Source organism: Nymphalis io, chromosome 8 (genome assembly GCF_905147045.1).
Source record: "Nymphalis io chromosome 8, ilAglIoxx1.1, whole genome shotgun sequence".
In the NCBI taxonomy this organism is placed as follows: domain Eukaryota; kingdom Metazoa; phylum Arthropoda; class Insecta; order Lepidoptera; family Nymphalidae; genus Nymphalis; species Nymphalis io.
Window position 1 is genome coordinate 11,180,474 of NC_065895.1, and position 18,044 is coordinate 11,198,517.

Sequence of the window (18,044 nt, forward strand, 5' to 3'; positions counted from 1 at the left end):
AGGCTTGGACAAAATATAATCAGATTGATGATTACGATTAAAACATTTATAAAAAATAAATAATGCTTATTGACGAAAATCAAAGTATTACACATAGAACGTTGAACATCTTAAGTGAGTACAAGAAAATAATATTTACAGTATTCTAAAGTAATCAAAAAAATAAAGTAACTGAGTGAGTTAAGTAACTACAGTATCCCAGCGCGACCTCTTCAGATTCAAGCACAGTTAATCTGTAATCGTGACTGATGATTACACATTGTAATCATTAATTTGATTATTTTTTGCCCAATTCTGACTGACTATATATATGTCGTTTGATGTTTTTGAGATTTTTTTTCAGACATACTTTATTGTTACAAAATCTAACCGATACATCCTAATATTTTTTTAAAAGTATTGGTATTATATAAATCGATACATACTTCACTACCTTAATGTCAATGTCACTTGTGTAGACAACACTCCGGTTTTATCCCCACCACCACTTTTTCTAAAATACCATCGAATCGATGGCATGGAGGACATAAGAATGAGGACAAACAGGTGAAGTTTTATGTCACTCATGAAACATTTTTGCGTGGTAACATTTAAAAATATTAAAAAGAAAAGAGACCTAACTCAAAGTCAAAGTAATATACTTTATTCAAGTAGATTTTTATAAGCACTTTTGAATCATCATTTTACAATTTTAATATACAAATTATACTTCTAGTTGTAACTTGCAGCCTATGAACACGAAAAGTAACTGGCAGAAATTTATGTAGCTTTCTTATATTTAAGCTTAAATCGCACACACACATTATAATCGTAATTGTTAATTTTATTACATTTTGCTCAAATCTCCTTAAGTAACATTATTTTTGTTCATTTTTATTTTGTCAACATTATTTTCGGATTATCAGTAGCCTGGATGTCCGCTTGTTTCATTATCTAAATATTTCAAAGCGTCAGATATATCAAATATCCATATCATACAATATATATTTGAGATTAAAAAAAAAATTTAGGTGACCAGTGTTAATTTATTTTTATTATACGGATTTTGAATGAAACAACAATTTTGTAAGTGTAAAACCTACTAACTTAAAAAAATATCCAAAATGGTATATAATGGTCTGATTAATGTGAAATTCAGTTTATATGTTCCTTTTTATCCAATACAAACAGGGAAATTATTATTATTAATTATGGGAAATATACATGATCCTTTAATACATATAACAAAGTATTAAAGAACAAACTTGTACTAAACAAATGTTTTTTAATTTCAAAATAATACTTTTAATTAATTTAATAAATAGGTACATTAATAAAAAAACCATTCTTACTCATGATACTATTTAAGTGCTAGTTGAGATAATTTTAAAAAGTAACATGAATAAACTTAACTAACTCCTTGTGCATTCACTTTTATAAAGCAACTTTTCACCTCAGTAGGGTTTATATGTTTTGTAACTAAAACTTTAACTGTATCACAAATATTATTTTCAAGTTTATTTTTTTCAAGCACCAATACTAAAGCTGGAATAGTTTTCCAATACTTTCCAAGGCAACGGGTTCTCTTTTCAGTGTATGTTAAGTCTTTTATACTATACGCACATTCAGTATCTGTAAATAAGTAAATGATGTCAACATTTATTTAAATATAAATAATGATTCTTATAAATGCCTTTACCTTCAGGATCACTAATATCTTGATCAATCCATCGTGTTTGAATATTAACAAATATAAAACCCATTTGAAACACTTTACTGAGGTATCTGCTATAATTTATAACTCTGTTTAAATATGTTAATCCTAGAAAAAATTTAAATATATATGTTGTTTATATTTATAATAAAAAATGAATACAATATAGTGTATTGGATTAATATTATAATATTAGGGCTGTAAAGTTAATAATATATAAATATATAAAATAATAGTAATGTACTCCTTATAAAAAGAATAACCAATATTTTTTCTTATTTTTGGTATAATGTTCAGTGAGTACTTATTTTAAATTTTAAGATTTATTATTAAATTGATTTGATTTAGTTTATCAAAGTTTTTCCTCGACTCAAGGTATAATAGTGAAAATTAAAATTCTTACCTATTGTATTATTATCTCCAAAATGTTGAAATGTAAGGCATGGTAATGAATCAACAATAATCATTGACACATTTTCAATTTTTAGGACATCATTTTTAATATTTTCAAGGAGTTTTATCAACTCTTCTATATTCCATATATAAACAACTCTTATATTTAACATAATAACTGCCATATCCTAAAAATTGAGCTAAGCTATATTTTCAAAAGTATTTTTCTTATCATTATGAAAAAAAGGGAAAGCTTGGAGATTATAGTTTTAGTACCTTATGTGATAAGCCATGAGCTTCTAAAATCTTTTGTATCCTAACTGCAGAAAAATCGCCTTTAGTGTCAATATAAAGGATTGTATAATTCGATCCCATCACACTGTTAATTGCTAATTGCATACAAAGTTGCGATTTCCCAGAGCCTGCTAGCCCACATATTTCAGTTATAAGTCCAACAGGTAAACCACCTTCCAATATGGTATCTAAACTAAAACATACTTTAATCTGCAATTAATGTATCGAGATTTTACATGTTTTGCATTTGTGTATTTTTTTACCTATTTATACCTGTAGGTATAAACTTTTTACAGGTTATATTATTTACAAATAATGTTGATCCGCTGATCAAGTTGGCGGAATGTTTATTAAATATATCCTGTCTTATTTCTAAAATCTGTGGCAAATTTAGTTTTGTTAAAGTTGATAATTTTTCTGCATCCTCTTGTAAGAAATCTAATATTGTTGTAATACGGTTTTGCTTAAGTATTCTTAATATAGTCTCAGTTAAATAAACGTGTTCTTGAAGTTTATCCATGTTTTCAAAGAAGGAACAAATTTAAAAGTAGCTTGTTTACTATCTAGAATTCCGTCAAGTTTTTGTACCTAGCACTTTTCTCTTCTCTTTGGTTTGGTTTCTGTTGTTTTCATCGTAGACAGAGAAACTGCCTCTATTTGTTTCTCTGTCTATGGCTTTAATACACAGCAAAACAGTCAGCCCACAGATAGTAGGAAATAGATAAACTATTCACTGAAACTTAATGTTTTATATAAATTATTGATTTATAATTAATTGATTACCCTGTTTTGGAGAATAATATATTAAAAAACTATTTATAATTAGGAAGATGTAAATTTAAAAGAATGTAATTTTTTTTGTATTGTATGATTATAATCATTTAAAGATTATTTTAGTACATAACATGTGTGATAAAATTATAATTATATCATGTAAACTATTTTTTTTATAAATAAATCAATTTAGGCGCTCTCGTATAATTCGTGCTGCGAACGAGTTTTGACTATGACCTCACTTTGCCCATTTGTAATTGCGGGCGACTCTTTTGCGATACGCGTGATAATTTCGTTTTTATTTTATCCATCTTTGTGATTTGACGCCCCACATACGTTTTTTCACTTAATTAGTTACTTATTAGGAGGATCATTAATATATTATTTTATGCTAAAATAAGAGCAGTATTTTCACGTAGACTAACAAATAATCTACCGAAAATCGATCTTATGATTGTGGATTCTTTCATGAATCACGCGAAATATATTAGTGAGCTTATTATTATTGTTTAATTAATCTTTTGTTAATGCAGTTTGATTATAACTGTGATCGACCGAGTCCGAGTCCAAGAGGTGGCCTTTAGACTCAACTGCTTTAGCCTATCGGTCAGGTAAACTAGAAGATCACCGGTGGTCGCTTTACATTTAATTGGCTATTTTAACATGGCGATTCAAAAGTGTCCATATAAAACTATTTGAATAAAGAATTATTTGATTTCATTTGTGTCATACGTAATAAAGTTATTAGACTACGTATTTGACCTTCAAAGAAGCATAATATGGTAAAAATCAATTACAATGGGTCACAGTCATTAAGGATTTTTTCAATTTATAGCATTGGCGATACGGCGTTGTTTAAAAATCATCATTCATCAAGATTAACAATAAACTTAAGATTAACGTTGAAATGCATTATTCATCGATTCGAACTCTTATGACAACACTATCGGTATTCAACGTATCAAGGACGTATTACCTACATTCTGAATTATGCTTATATTAAACAAATACCTATAAATAGCCTGTAAAAATTAAATGTTTGATCCTCAAATTAAAAACTTATTAATACGACTAATTTTTATACTAAAGTTTTTGTTGATAATATGTATATGGAAAAATATTTTTTCCTAAGTTTTATTTATTGAATTAGTATGTTATGGTACTGTATAATAAATATATGAAGTTTTTTTATACTAACCGAAATATAAATAACATCAAGAATAACGCAAAAATACAGGCAAAATTGTATGGGCGAGCGAGCGACTTTGGGCGATGTGACGTCACGCGTCGATCGGTCGCTCCAGAAAAGAATTTAAGAACTCGTAACTTTAAAAAATTGTAAAATAATCATGTTTGCAGATATCTTTAAAAAAATTTCGGCAGTATTTTTTATATTTTAAATATGATTTTTTGAGATCATAAAAAAATAAGCTCATCTTCCTAATTATTACTGGTGGTAAAGATTTGTGCAAGCCTGTCTGCAGCTGCATCCACTGTATTCAATCCTCAGACCGTACCAGTAATATGTATTATTTACAAAGAACGCTTTAATTCAGAGAGTATATATAATTTTATTGTACTTTGTACAATGTAGATGTCTAGTCCACAAATAAACTACAAAGGGAAAGCATTAACATAATTAATATTATGAGATTCGTCCAATCAAATTTCAATAACCTTTTTTTAAATATTTTTAAGGGTTTATTATATTTAAATTATAGGACATTATATTTCTTGTTTACACGATATACATTAAAATTTACAAATTTTATTTTTGACGATTGAAAAATATTTTTGTTTTATATAAGTGTAGTAGGTAATTAAATTTTGCATTATATTTTGTTAATTTGTTTACTTTTATAATACGTCATATGTCATAATATGTTATTATTATTATTTTATTTTTTTAAAGGAAGGGAAGTGTTGTGCCTACGTATTATCTTTTATTAATGTAAGCAAAAATCACTGTCCATAATGGCACCTAGAAACAAGTCGATATTCGATATGCTACATTGTCAATTAATACATTATTATATGTTCTGTCGCCAGTCGCCATTCTAACATCGCACTGTAATATCGTCGTAACAATTAAATATTGTAAATTATATTACAATACATATATCTATACTCAATTGCCTTTCATTACATCATCCACAAGACATTCAAGGCAAATTGATTCATAAAAGATAAAACTGTCGATAGTCTATAATGATGATGATTTTAAAAGCATATTTACTAGAATCCAAACATTTCAATAGACAAAAAAAAAAAAGAAATAAAGCGTAAACGCCCGCCATTCTTGTTTGCTGTCAAAATTTGTAATATTGTAATGTAGAGAAAACGTTCATATTTATTTCATTTCTGAGGAGTCGTTACATGGTATCTTACTAGTAGTTAGGGTACAAAACAATTTTCACGATGTCTAATATATCTCTTGATAAGGAAACATTTTATAGACGTATGAAAAGACTATACGCGGCGTGGAAGGTTGGTCAAAATAAGCATGATCGCTATGTCTTTGCGATTGTTTCTGTTGATTTCTTAAACATGCTTACTCTTACAGGCTGCTGCTGCGGATTCTAAAAGTGACGATGTGCTTGCTAAAGTTGATTGCTTAGTCTCTTGCGTTGGAGTTGACGAGGATACACTATACAGCAAATCCACCGCGTTACAGGTTTGCATTTGTTAGTACTTACGATGTGCGCAGAAAGATATTAATATAATATTTCGTAATATTATTTATGTAAATTTTATGTAATGTTAATTATAAATTATTCTCAGTACAGTATATTTATAACAGTTTGTGATTCATACTTTGTCAATAATTTACTTTTTTTATTTTTATTTGTCAGACTTGGCTATTTGGATATGAGCTACCTGATACGATCACCGTCCTTACAGAACAGAGCATGTGTTTTTTGGCAAGTAAAAAGAAAATAGAGTTTTTAAGACAAATTGAAAATGGCAAAGAAGAAACAGATCTACCTCCTGTTAAACTTCTTATAAGAGACAGAGTAAGTACTTTTCATTACCTTCAATGAAAATATTAGCCGAGCCGGTTGGCGTGGTTGGTAGATACTTGCCTTTCACGCCGAAGGTTGTGGGTTCAATTCCCACCAAGGACGGACATTTGTGTGTATGAATATGTCTGTTTGTCATGAGTCTGAGTGTAATTATCTGTATAAGTATGTATTTAAAAAAAAAAAAAAAGTATTATTAGTATTTCAGTTGTCTGGTTTCCATAGCACAAGCTTTGTACAAGCTTAATTTGGGATTAGATGGCCGTGTGTGTAAAATGTCCCAGGATATTATTTATTTGTTATTACTAAAAAATAAGCATATATATATGTCAATATTTATTATTGATTTTAGAACGATCATGACAAAGAAAATTTCAGTAAGCTCGTACAAGAGATTAAAAAATCCAAATCGGGAAAGACACTTGGAGTGTTTGCTAAAGACAGCTATCCTGGTGAGTTTTGTGAAAGCTGGAAGACTGCTATGAAAGCAGAGAAGTTTGAAAGTATAGACATCAGCTCCTCAGTAGCATTACTAATGGCACCTAAGGAGGATTCTGAAGTTATCACAATAAAGAAGGCCTGCTTAGTCACAGTTGATGTGTTCACAAAGTATTTAAAAGATCAAATTATGGAAATCATTGATTCAGATAAGGTATTACATTTGTTTTAAATTTGAATATATCATATACCTATATTGTTCGTTATGTTTCTTTATATATTTATTATGAATACTTGTATCTATATGTTGATTTTATGCACTTCAAATATTACAAGTATTTACAATTGATTAGTAACTTTTTGCAATAAAAATAATACTGTATATTAGTAAGATTTCATCAATTTAGATTGTTATTATAATTTCTGGAATATATGTAAAAAATTGAATTTGCCATTTGTGATGCCATATACTTTACAATATTCTTAATTATGAATGAAGAATAATGGAATATTTAAATATGTTTTTGATCAATATATTTTTTAATATAATTAAAAGTAATATTTTATTACCTGTTCATTTACAGAAAGTAAAACATTCGAAATTAGCTGAAGGTGTCGAAGCTGCCATATCAGATAAGAAATATGTCACGGGAGTGGATACAAGTCAAGTTGATATGTGCTATCCACCTATCATTCAATCGGGAGGGAACTACAGTCTCAAATTCAGTGCTGTATCTGATAAAAACCATCTTCATTTTGGTGCCATTGTTTGTTCATTGGGTGCAAGATATAAGTCATATTGTTCTAATATTGTACGTACTTTGTTAGTCAATCCGACTGATCATGTACAAAGCAATTACAATTTTCTCTTAAACATAGAGGAGGAAGTTATGAAACATCTTGTGGCTGGTGCCAAGCTGTCTTCAGTTTATGAAGCTGGTTTAGCATTAGCTAAGAAAGAGAAACCAGAACTTGTTGATAACCTTACAAAAACATTTGGGTAAGTTTACTCTTTAAGTAATAATGGTAGCTCATTGTCATTGTTATGTAGTTAATAGTTTTATCTGTTATATACAATATATTTTCTCATTATAGTTTTGCAATGGGTATAGAGTTTCGTGAGAGCTCAATTGTGATTGGTCCAAAAACATCAATTGTAGCAAGAAAAGGCATGGTATTTAATATAAATATTGGTTTAGCCAACTTGAGTAACAGTGCTGCAACAGAAAAAGAAGGAAAGGTACAAAAAATGTTAACTACTAAACGCAATTGCTTATAACTTACTTAGTTTTAGTTTCAATTGAATTTTTTTGAATTATTATTCAAAAAACTTTATAAGATATTGCTATTGAGTTTCATTATTATTGTGATATATACTTGTAGTATATAAAAATAAAGATCATTTTGAAATTTATTTGCATAAATTAATAAGGTGATAGATCATTAGTGAAGACCGAAACGATCTCCAACCAAAACTATTAAGCGCCAAATCCGAAAGAATTAGTAATGCATGTACAAACTTATTTTCTTTAAATTGACTACTCGCGATGGCGGCCTCCGGCGCAACTCAGTGTGAGCCTCGATCACGCATACTAGAAACCTTCGGCTTCGGCAAAACTTTCAGGTTCTTTTGGCCTCGGCTTCGCAAAAAATCAACCATTGATTGGATACTATAGCTTATTAACATATTTTTAGACATATGCATTATTCGTTGGGGACACTGTACTGGTAAATGAGGAACAGCCAGCATCACTTCTTACACTGTCTAAGAAAAAAATTAAGAACATTGGTATCTTCCTTAAAGATGATGATGAAGAAGAGGAAGAAGAAAAGGAAAACAAAACAGAAATATTGGGTAAGTATGTAAGGTCAGATAAAATTGCTGATTTAATTCAATGATATATAGGGATGTTTGACTATTTTATTTATAATCAAAGCAAACTTCACAGATTTATCAGTTTTTTGACTAACTATTAACATTTTATCATGTGTTCAATTTGGGGCCTTTTTTGCTATCTATTTAACTTAAAACAATTTTTAAATTGATTACTTAAATAAAATTTTCAATTACCATGTATAAAATATAATATAATTGTCATGTATAAAATTGTAAATAGCCTAACATATATTTAAACGAAACTCGTATGTTGATTTGTTAATAAATTCCTTTTATCTGCAATTTATTTTAAAATGATTGAATATACAATGTAAATGATTAATGTCATGCAAAATGATGTCATTTCAGAAATCAGTTTTGTATTAATTATAGATTAAGGTGTATTCAACAAAATTTTTACAAATTTAAAAATTCCCAAAATTTATATTTTGGAATGTCAATGTTCTTCTCTTTCTCAATAAAAAAAAAAACAATTTATAAATATAAACAATATTGTATTTGTAATTATTTTGCCAAATTATTTTTTAACATTGTACAAATCTTATATGAAAGAGTTTCTGTTAATTTTCATTGTAAATATTGACTTTCTAATGTGACATGTTTGTTTCATATATTTTTTATTTCCTTCCATGCAATCGCGGATGGATAGAAAATGGAGGTGAGCTTTTTTATAACTTTTACGCATGCATTTTTGATACTAACATGAAAATTTGTTTAGCATATTATTATAAAACCAAAGCAATTACATATGTGACTAATCTTTTTACTTTAAGAGTGAAGGAAAATTCTATTTTTTATATATATATTTTTAAAACGAAATATATTTATTACCTTATTTGTATATAATATTTTATTTAAAAGGTTGTAAATAAAAATTCTTATGACTTAAATGCATTAAATTATGTTTATAATTCAAATTATTATGTATTAATTTTTAACTTAACCTTTTTAACGTATACATATGTAACAATAAAAAGCATGTTATATATGTTTACGACTTTTTGATGTGGCCATATAAAAATCGAATTAAGCAATGTAATCTCAATATAGTCCCTGATTTGAAGTAAATAACAATTAAGCATAAAATAAGAATCATACAAAGCAGTCTTATTTTATACAATTTTATCAGTCCACATTCAAAAATAGACGTAAATAAAACGTATTTGAATTGTTTCATTATTCAGCCAACATTTTTAGGCCGAGGCAAAAGAACTGCTGTGATGGAATCCAAGCTTCGAACTGAACATTCTTCGGAAGAAAAACGCAAAGAACATCAGAGAGAACTTGCGATAGCTCTCAACGAGAAGGCAAAAGAGAGGTTAGCGAAACAGTCCAGCGGTAAAGACAGTGAAAAGATACGGAAGAGCACAGTTTCGTACAAAACCGTCAGTCAAATGCCTAGAGAAAATGAAGTTAAAGAGCTGAAATTATATGTCGGTAAGTAAATATATTTATTTCATTTCCTCAAATAATTTATAATATTTTTGTTTAGGAAACAAACAGTTTATGTCGTAATTCTTTCGTACATTAATACAATTAAGCTTTCAGTTATTATTTTTACAAAATAAAAAAAATTAAAACTGTATTGCTGTGATAATAAGAGTAATGATTAAACAAATGAAAAAAAAAGTTATTTATAGTGAAAATTAAATTATCATGTTATATAAGGAAAAATAAATATATTTCACATAATATATCTGGTTTTTAATATTAATGACTGAATTTACACTACTTTATTACGTTTTATTTATTATATTATTATAATTTACTAAACATTTAATATTTCAGATCGTAAATACGAAACTGTAATTCTGCCTATCTTCGGCGTCCCAGTACCATTCCATATATCTACAATTAAGAATATATCACAGTCGGTGGAGGGCGATTACACATACCTCAGGATAAACTTCTTCCACCCTGGAGCCACTATGGGCAGGAACGAGGGCGGGAACTACGCACAGCCTGATGCTACCTTTGTTAAAGAAGTGTAAGTTGATGCACAGAATAATTACAAATGTAAGCTCCAGTAATATTAAAGAATTTGCATGGCTATTAATCATATGTGTGATTCATCTCTTTCAGTACATATCGAAGTACAAACACAAAGGAACCAGGTGAAATATCACCACCATCATCCAATCTAAACACTGGATTCAGACTTATAAAAGAAGTACAGAAAAAATTTAAAACTCGAGAAGCCGAAGAGAGGGAAAAGGAGGATCTTGTTAAACAGGACACATTAGTGCTTTCGCAGAGTAAAGGAAATCCAAAACTTAAAGATTTGTACATAAGACCTAATATAGTCACAAAGCGAATGAGCGGGTCTCTAGAAGCACATTCAAATGGTTTTAGATTTACATCAGTAAGAGGAGACAAAGTGGACATTTTGTACAATAATATAAAGAATGCATTCTTTCAACCGTGTGATGGTGAAATGATAATTTTATTACACTTCCATTTGAAACATGCTATAATGTTCGGTGTGTATTTTTTATTTAATAATAAGATTTTTGTAAAATGCGATTTAGAAAATAAGAAAAAGATCAGTTAGAATTGATGCCATTAAACTGTCAAAATTGGTCTATTTTCGTGCTTTATATTAGATACGTGATAGATGGAGTAGTCCTCTTACGGCACGGGTCTGTTGCAGGCAAGAAGAAACATGTGGACGTTCAGTTCTACACCGAGGTGGGAGAGATCACGACAGACCTCGGCAAGCACCAGCACATGCACGACCGGGACGACCTCGCGGCGGAGCAGAGCGAGCGGGAGCTGCGCCACAAACTCAAGGTCGCCTTCAAGAGCTTCTGCGAGCGCGTCGAGAACATGACCAAGCAGGAGGTCGAGTTCGACACGCCATTCAGGTGACACGCGATTCTTTTTATCGTCAATACGTGAAGACTCCTATATAATAATTTATTAAGGAGTTTCTTTGAGCCATATAACATATAGCTACTAAGCTTTTGCAGCCATAAGCGACGGCCAACATTGCAAACTGTTATCGTATGTATCGTAGGGTACAGCTAATGTTATATGTCAATATTTGGTATTGTGAACAATACTACTAATAAGAGTAGTCGTAATACATCTTGTTACGAGTAGACTGCGTGTAATTTGAAATAAACTTGATAGAAATAGAAATGTTATGAAACCGTATTCTTTTCATATTTTTTTTGTTAATATTTTCCTATTAAGTACTGTCAGTACTGAGTCATGCTTGTTTCGCCTGCAGGGAGCTGGGCTTCCCCGGTGCCCCGTTCCGAAGCACAGTGCTGCTACAGCCCACGTCGGGCGCGCTCGTCAACCTTACCGAGTGGCCGCCATTCGTCATCGCGCTGGAGGATGTCGAGCTCGTACATTTCGAGCGCGTTCAGTTCCATCTCAAGAACTTCGATATGGTGTTCGTTTTTAAAGACTACGCCAAGAAGGTGGCCATGGTAAACGCTGTCCCTATGAACATGCTCGACCATGTCAAGGAATGGCTCAAGTTAGTGTTTATTTTATTTTTTATCACTGACTTTTTGAAATCCTAATTAGTGGTTCTGTAGTATCTAAATATTTTTTACTTTCAGCTCTTGTGACATCCGTTACTCGGAAGGTATTCAGTCTTTGAACTGGACGAAAGTCATGAAGACCATAACAGACGACATTGAGGGTTTCTTTGATAATGGAGGCTGGTCCTTCTTAGACCCGGAATCGGACGCCGAGAATGAGCAGCAGGTTTGATTAATTTACCTATTCATATAAAAATAAATATAAAATATTTCTGTTAATATTACTAAAATAACAATTTTATTTTAGGAGGAAGACTCTGAAGAAGAAGATGATGCGTACGAACCCACTGACGCAGAAACAGAGGAAGAATCAGAGGATGACTCTGAATATGACTCAGAAGCATCTGATGTGTCAGATGGTTCGGGCGATAGTGAAGGAGGTAAGCTAAATTTAATTAAGTTAATCAGGACAAGGAAAATAATAACAAATAAAAATAAATATATTTCTTATAAACAACAAATCAACAAGACGTTTTTACATGTGGTTTGACAATCTAATGCGAATTATTTATTAGTAATAAGATATTCTATCAAAGAATGTAAATAATAATTTTTATAATGGGCTATTTTCTATCTCACAGAAGAAGATGAAGAATCTGGCAAAGATTGGTCGGATTTGGAACGCGAAGCCGCCGAAGAAGATAAAAAGGAACGCACGTTCGACCGAGAAGACTTCGACCGCAAGCGTAAGGGCGGCCGCGATCGACGACCCTACGAAGAAGAGGGCAAGAAAAGTAAACACGATAAGAGCTCAAACCACAAGAGTTCGAGTTCACATCATAAGAGTTCGAGTTCGAATCATAAGAGTTCCAGTTCAAATCACAAGAGTTCAAGTCATAAGAGTCCTTCCAAACATAGCAATAGCAGGTTAGTGTTTTTAATTGACTTATATTAGACTGTGCTGCTAAGGTCAGTTGTATTCATTAAAACAAATAGTTTTGTACCTAGGAACAAATTTTTTACAAACGTAAGCAGAGGTGTAAATAAAACAGATGTTGATTGCTAAAAGATTTTGGTTGTTGATAAAAATTTGGTCGAGTATAACAAATTTTAAATTTAAGTCATTTTATGTTTCATCTCGTTATGGGCGGTTGAATTTGTTTTGGCTGTATTAATAAGTTAGTGTATTCAAAATAAAAATCTTCAATAATTTAATTGCTTGTTTTTCTACATATTGTACCATATTAGCTAAACAAATAACGTATGATTAACACTTGTCACTTCTTTTCTTGCAGTCCATCAAAGAACCGCGATAAACACCATAAATCTTCACATCATGATCGTGATAAGTCACATCACGGTCGCGACCGGGATAAGTCGCACAGCAAGTCAAACGGCGACCACAAGAAGCACAGCTCCAGCGACCACAAGTCTCAGAAGCGGTCACGCGACGACAGCCGGGATCACGACCGCAATCCCAAGAAAGCGAAGTAAATGAAGTTTTTATTTCATTTATTTTGTTTCTAGTTCAACATTATTATTTTTATACACTCATAAATTTATGAGTATTAGTAAATAAATTCTAATATAAATTGTTTACTTTCAGGAAATAAAACATTGAAGAAGGATTATGTTATTCAATTTGTGATGATCCGAAGGTGTTGCAGCCGACAGTGGGCTTATGTTAGTGTTACATTTCATTTTATTTGTTAATTGTGTTTACACGCACTCCGTCTTTTTCATGTTAAATCAAGTCTGAATGTTATTTGAATGTATGTAGATTACCTCTAATTCCAACAGTGATTTTTAATTTAAATGATACCAACAAAAACAAAATAAATATAAGGATTTATTATTTGTCTATTTCATTTACATGATTTTACCTATTAAGCATCTAATTGATTTGTAATCAAAATATAACTTAACCATGTAACAATCTCGGTAACCAGCGATTTATTATCTTACACTCAATTCTATAAATAAAATCACAAATGTAAATTGTACATTATTTACAAAAAATATCTACTATTTCGTAGTTATTAACTAAGCGTTAGCGTTTTTTTCTATATTTGAATCCTGCGCCGCGACGACAGGCCTCCTCGGCAATACTGTAATTCCTTTTGCGAACTCCGGATGTTTGTTAACATCTTGAATCTTTAAAGTGTCATTATGTTCTTCTGCCTTACTCGAACTCCAATATTTTTTATTGACTAGCATCAGTAACATTAGTGCTGGCAAATGTATCAGAGAGAATCTAAAGAGTTTCCGAGAACTGCCACTGTCTGATTTTTTATAGAACTGCCATGCTGAAATTAAAACAAAAGATGATTATTACATCTAAGCAGTCTGAGCCAATATTAGTAATTTATAACAAATACAATATTACACGCCATTATTTTTATAAAGCAATACTTTACCTAAGTACATAAAATAAATATTAAGTGGTAAGGACTCAAGCGCAAACCACATATTTGTCACTCCAAGATAAGAAGAACCGATGCATGTCGTTGTTATCAAGCCCGTGTGTCGTAAAGCCACTCTTCTACATAGAGCTGAAATTTAATGAGACTATGTTTACAAAATAAGAGTTATCTTAGGTATATACCGAACATAGTATCATTATTTATACATCAAAACTCAAAAGCCTATTACTGAAAATTTCATTTTTGCTGTTAATTTTTATGAATACTTAATATTGACATGTTTTCTTTTAAAAATAAGTCAGATTAATAAATATTACATGAAAAGTGATAATTTCAATGAATCCATATGTCTCAAGAATCTCACCAGGGTCAGTGACCGCCATCATCCTATAACCGGCGCGCGAGTAGTCGGGCCTCAGATTCCAAGAAAGTGCATTGAAGTGTGGGAACTGCCAAGAATACAGCACCGCGCTTAGCACTAGCGCGCCCGCGTCTAGTCCACCAGCGCAACCGGCCCATCCCATTAAGGGTGGGATTGCACCAACTAGAGAATTACACGATCTTTACTTATACATAAGTGATCTAATACGTAAACATTAAACAAATCAAATATTGAATTACATAGAATAAATTCGAACTTCCAGATGAACAAACATATTTTTATTAACATGTATTTTTCCTAAATGACTATATGGTGACAATTAAAATATAAAGAAATGGATTTATTATCAATGAAAAATATTTTTAATTCCATGTGTAAGTTAAAGATACGATGACCATGATTAAGCATGCAAACATGATTATTTAAAATATTGGCTTTTAAGAAACATTTATTCACAAAAATTATATATATACTCATTGATTAAAAGTTGATTTGTCGAGACAGATAATAGAATATAATTATAGCTTCAGGCCTTCGAATGAAGCAATAAACATGAATGTCAATCCATCTGGCAAACTGTAGTTCTATCACATCTATCAAAAGTACTTTATGAGCCTACTTGAATAAAGAATCTACTGATTTGATTTGTATAAATCTGACATGCAGAATTTGGACTATACAAATTGCAAAGGACGAAATTGGAGCTAGTACTATCACAAAACTAAAAAGCTTATTTAAAGCATATAAATATATATATATAATCACTAGATTATGTCATATATATATCATTTTCTTATATCTACCATTCAATAAATTTAGTATATAAACATGACAATTCATCATCTTGAATTACAATAGTAGAATGATTTTATGTTTTAGAACTAATTATAAAAATTAAATGCAATTATTCCTTTGTTCGTAGAGAAAAATTGGTAACAAGCCAATAATGCAAATATACCGTGCGTTACATAGTTTTGTTACACTTATTAATAAATAAGCGCACTACATAACAATATTTACCAACAGAGCCAAGCCATGTGTTAGTTATTGATATTCTCTTCAATGGTGTATATATAAAGGAATATAAAACAAGATTTCCAGCACCCAGTGCTGCTGTTAAGGGATTAACACCGAAATATAATACACTTAGACCGGCAACACTTGATGCTGCTGCAAAACTAATAGCATGTACTGGTCTGAAAAGAAAAATATAAATATACTATTTACACATTAAATGTAATTTTATAAATTTAATTTCAAGATTTCAATATTATCCACTAATCATATTAATCTTTGTTGATATCAAATAATAAATGTTAGTGCTAGCATATTATTTACTTATTATACATTTCTGTAAAATTTAAAATATTTAAAAAAAAAAAAAAAAACTTACTCTAGTAATCCTTTTACAAGCACTCTATTTTTAGTTCGAGACATCTGTGCATCAAAAGGTACTTCATGGTATTGGTTGATAGAATTTGCCGCAGAGCTCACGAGGCCTGTACCCACAGTACATAGAGCAAATGTTGTTAAATCAAATGGAGCAGGTGCAAGAGTGTAACCCGCCATTGATGTCATTACCACTAGGGCTGCAAAGAAATAACTGGAATTAGAATCAAGTGAATATTTCCAAAATAAAGTTTTAAATTGAAATGTTTTTTTTATCTATTGACTCAAATTGAAATAATATGTACATAAGTATCTTTTTAGTATGGATTCATAGAAAGAGCTATTATATAGCTCGTGATTTTCAAATATTTTACAAAATGTCAAGTACTTACAAGTCAGTCGAAATTTGGAGAGCATCATAGAATATTGTACTAAGTTATTCTTAACATCATGAGTCGGAGTTTCTTTCCACATTCTGGTATCTTGTGGAACATTTTTACTTTTCTTCTTTATGGAAGTAGTTGCAGTTTGAGTAGTTAAGGGTGAATTGTTACTAAGATGACAGGATAAAGATATATTTGCCAGCTGTTGAATTGGTTTATAGCTCTATAAAAACATTGAATATTAGGGTTTATATTAAAATTTATTTACAATATACATAATATTGTAAAAAAATTATGTTATGCTAAATTTATGCTACCAGTCAATTAATGAATTGTTAATGGGTGTATGAATATTTTAACAGTATGAGAAATAATAATAATAACAATAATAATATGTATAAAAGTGAAGCTTACACATTTTTTTAGGAGCATTGACTTTGGACATAAATTGACTGTTCCATGTTTAAGGCATAAATGGCAATGCAAGATCCTTAAGTATGACATGTTAATTGTTTTGACACACATGTACTTTATGTCAGCATCCTAAAAATATACACAACTTTAAACTGATAATTAAGAAACCCACTGAAAAAAAAAACATTTGTAACAATGGTACATGCTGCATATAATAACTATCTAATGTTTGTTTTTAATAAGAATATTAATTTATTGACTATATTTTATACAAATAATGAAATGATACAAAATGTCCAATTATCTTCTTTAGCCATTCCTATACATATAATAATGAATTAAGACGTTTAAAGTTATTACCAAATCCATGATTTTCATCATTTTAATTAAATATATATTTTTTTGATAACCAAAATCTCAAAAATAATTATAGATAACATCTTACGCTTACAATTCTAGTTAAATAAAATAGCTCGGAATATTTTTACTTACTTATTAAATATATTTTTTCCAGAAAAAAATATTGTAAGAAGGAATACTGCTAGACAGAATGTTAATGAAAATTGTGAGCATCAACACACTATAGGTTATTTAACCTTACTGAATACTGAAGGGCGTTTATATTTTAAACATCATTCCCACATTGTAGTTACAATTGGGTTACAATGTAAAAGTATTGATAGAAATATTTTCTTTGTTAGATTATTTTTATTTCTATAAAATACGTTATGCATGTGTTGACAGGAGAACGAGAACTATATGACATAATGACACAATCAACAAATGTGTTGCTAGATCAAAACAAATTCCTTTTTTATTGGCACAAATATTGGTTTTGTAGTGTGCATTTTTGTATTGAATTGTCAGCTTAGAGGGGTAAAATGTAAGGAATTTAAAATAAATATTATAGAAACACTGAACACTGTAATGAAGATATTTCATATACTTTTGATTAGTTACGTAAAAATAATCTGATTAAACAATCATCGTTTGATTTTACAAATTCTAAATTTGGATTTTTTTTATTATTATTAAAACCATTTGAATAAA

At 30.0% G+C, this 18,044-nt stretch overlaps 3 protein-coding genes across 6 annotated transcripts; 1 reads left to right on the top strand and 2 right to left on the bottom strand.

Moving 5' to 3' along the window:
• Positions 1–1,313: 1,313 nt before the first annotated feature.
• On the bottom strand, positions 1,314–3,000 carry LOC126770048 (DNA repair protein RAD51 homolog 4). Of its 2 annotated transcripts, XM_050489187.1 has the most exons (5): positions 2,644–3,000; positions 2,363–2,573; positions 2,097–2,274; positions 1,679–1,801; positions 1,314–1,611 (listed from the first exon to the last, which is right to left on the bottom strand). In XM_050489187.1, the coding sequence occupies exons 1-5, from the start codon at positions 2,898–2,900 to the stop codon at positions 1,388–1,390; spliced, it is 993 nt and encodes a 330-aa protein (XP_050345144.1). In that variant the 5' UTR covers positions 2,901–3,000; the 3' UTR covers positions 1,314–1,387. The 2 variants fall into 2 exon arrangements, with proteins under 2 accessions (XP_050345144.1, XP_050345145.1); XM_050489188.1 differs by lacking the exon at positions 1,679–1,801.
• Positions 3,001–5,439: 2,439 nt separating this feature from the next.
• LOC126769946 (FACT complex subunit spt16) lies at positions 5,440–13,858 on the top strand. 2 transcript variants are annotated; one of them, XM_050488977.1, is made up of 18 exons: positions 5,440–5,641; positions 5,718–5,828; positions 6,007–6,168; positions 6,527–6,826; positions 7,197–7,612; positions 7,708–7,852; positions 8,308–8,467; positions 9,159–9,167; positions 9,707–9,946; positions 10,298–10,496; positions 10,592–10,989; positions 11,160–11,373; positions 11,742–11,996; positions 12,082–12,229; positions 12,311–12,443; positions 12,645–12,930; positions 13,299–13,493; positions 13,610–13,858. In XM_050488977.1, the coding sequence occupies exons 1-18, from the start codon at positions 5,573–5,575 to the stop codon at positions 13,614–13,616; spliced, it is 3,447 nt and encodes a 1,148-aa protein (XP_050344934.1). In that variant the 5' UTR covers positions 5,440–5,572; the 3' UTR covers positions 13,617–13,858. The 2 variants fall into 2 exon arrangements, with proteins under 2 accessions (XP_050344934.1, XP_050344935.1); XM_050488978.1 differs by lacking the exon at positions 9,159–9,167.
• LOC126770029 (protoheme IX farnesyltransferase, mitochondrial) lies at positions 13,833–17,748 on the bottom strand. 2 transcript variants are annotated; one of them, XM_050489151.1, is made up of 8 exons: positions 17,487–17,748; positions 16,995–17,123; positions 16,590–16,803; positions 16,202–16,397; positions 15,829–16,004; positions 14,791–14,970; positions 14,421–14,555; positions 13,833–14,309 (listed from the first exon to the last, which is right to left on the bottom strand). In XM_050489151.1, exons 2-8 carry the CDS (start codon positions 17,103–17,105, stop codon positions 14,047–14,049), a joined length of 1,275 nt encoding a protein of 424 aa, XP_050345108.1. In that variant the 5' UTR covers positions 17,106–17,123; positions 17,487–17,748; the 3' UTR covers positions 13,833–14,046. The 2 variants fall into 2 exon arrangements, with proteins under 2 accessions (XP_050345108.1, XP_050345109.1); XM_050489152.1 differs by having other exon boundaries at positions 17,446–17,748.
• Positions 17,749–18,044: the final 296 nt, after the last annotated feature.

Coding starts and splice junctions, on each gene's coding strand:
- LOC126770048 (XM_050489187.1), bottom strand. CDS start 2,900: ATGGATAAACTTCAAGAACACGTTTATTTAACTGAGACTATATTAAGA. Junction 2,574..2,643: donor ATACCTACAGGTATAAATAG/GTAAAAAAATAC, acceptor AGTATGTTTTAG/TTTAGATACCATATTGGAAG. Junction 1,802..2,096: donor TGGAGATAATAATACAATAG/GTAAGAATTTTA, acceptor AATTTTTTCTAG/GATTAACATATTTAAACAGA.
- LOC126769946 (XM_050488977.1), top strand. CDS start 5,573: ATGTCTAATATATCTCTTGATAAGGAAACATTTTATAGACGTATGAAA. Junction 6,827..7,196: donor AAATCATTGATTCAGATAAG/GTATTACATTTG, acceptor GTTCATTTACAG/AAAGTAAAACATTCGAAATT. Junction 11,374..11,741: donor GAGTTCGACACGCCATTCAG/GTGACACGCGAT, acceptor TTTCGCCTGCAG/GGAGCTGGGCTTCCCCGGTG.
- LOC126770029 (XM_050489151.1), bottom strand. CDS start 17,105: ATGTGTGTCAAAACAATTAACATGTCATACTTAAGGATCTTGCATTGC. Junction 16,398..16,589: donor CTCCAAATTTCGACTGACTT/GTAAGTACTTGA, acceptor ATTTCTTTGCAG/CCCTAGTGGTAATGACATCA. Junction 16,005..16,201: donor CTTGTAAAAGGATTACTAGA/GTAAGTTTTTTT, acceptor TTTTCTTTTCAG/ACCAGTACATGCTATTAGTT.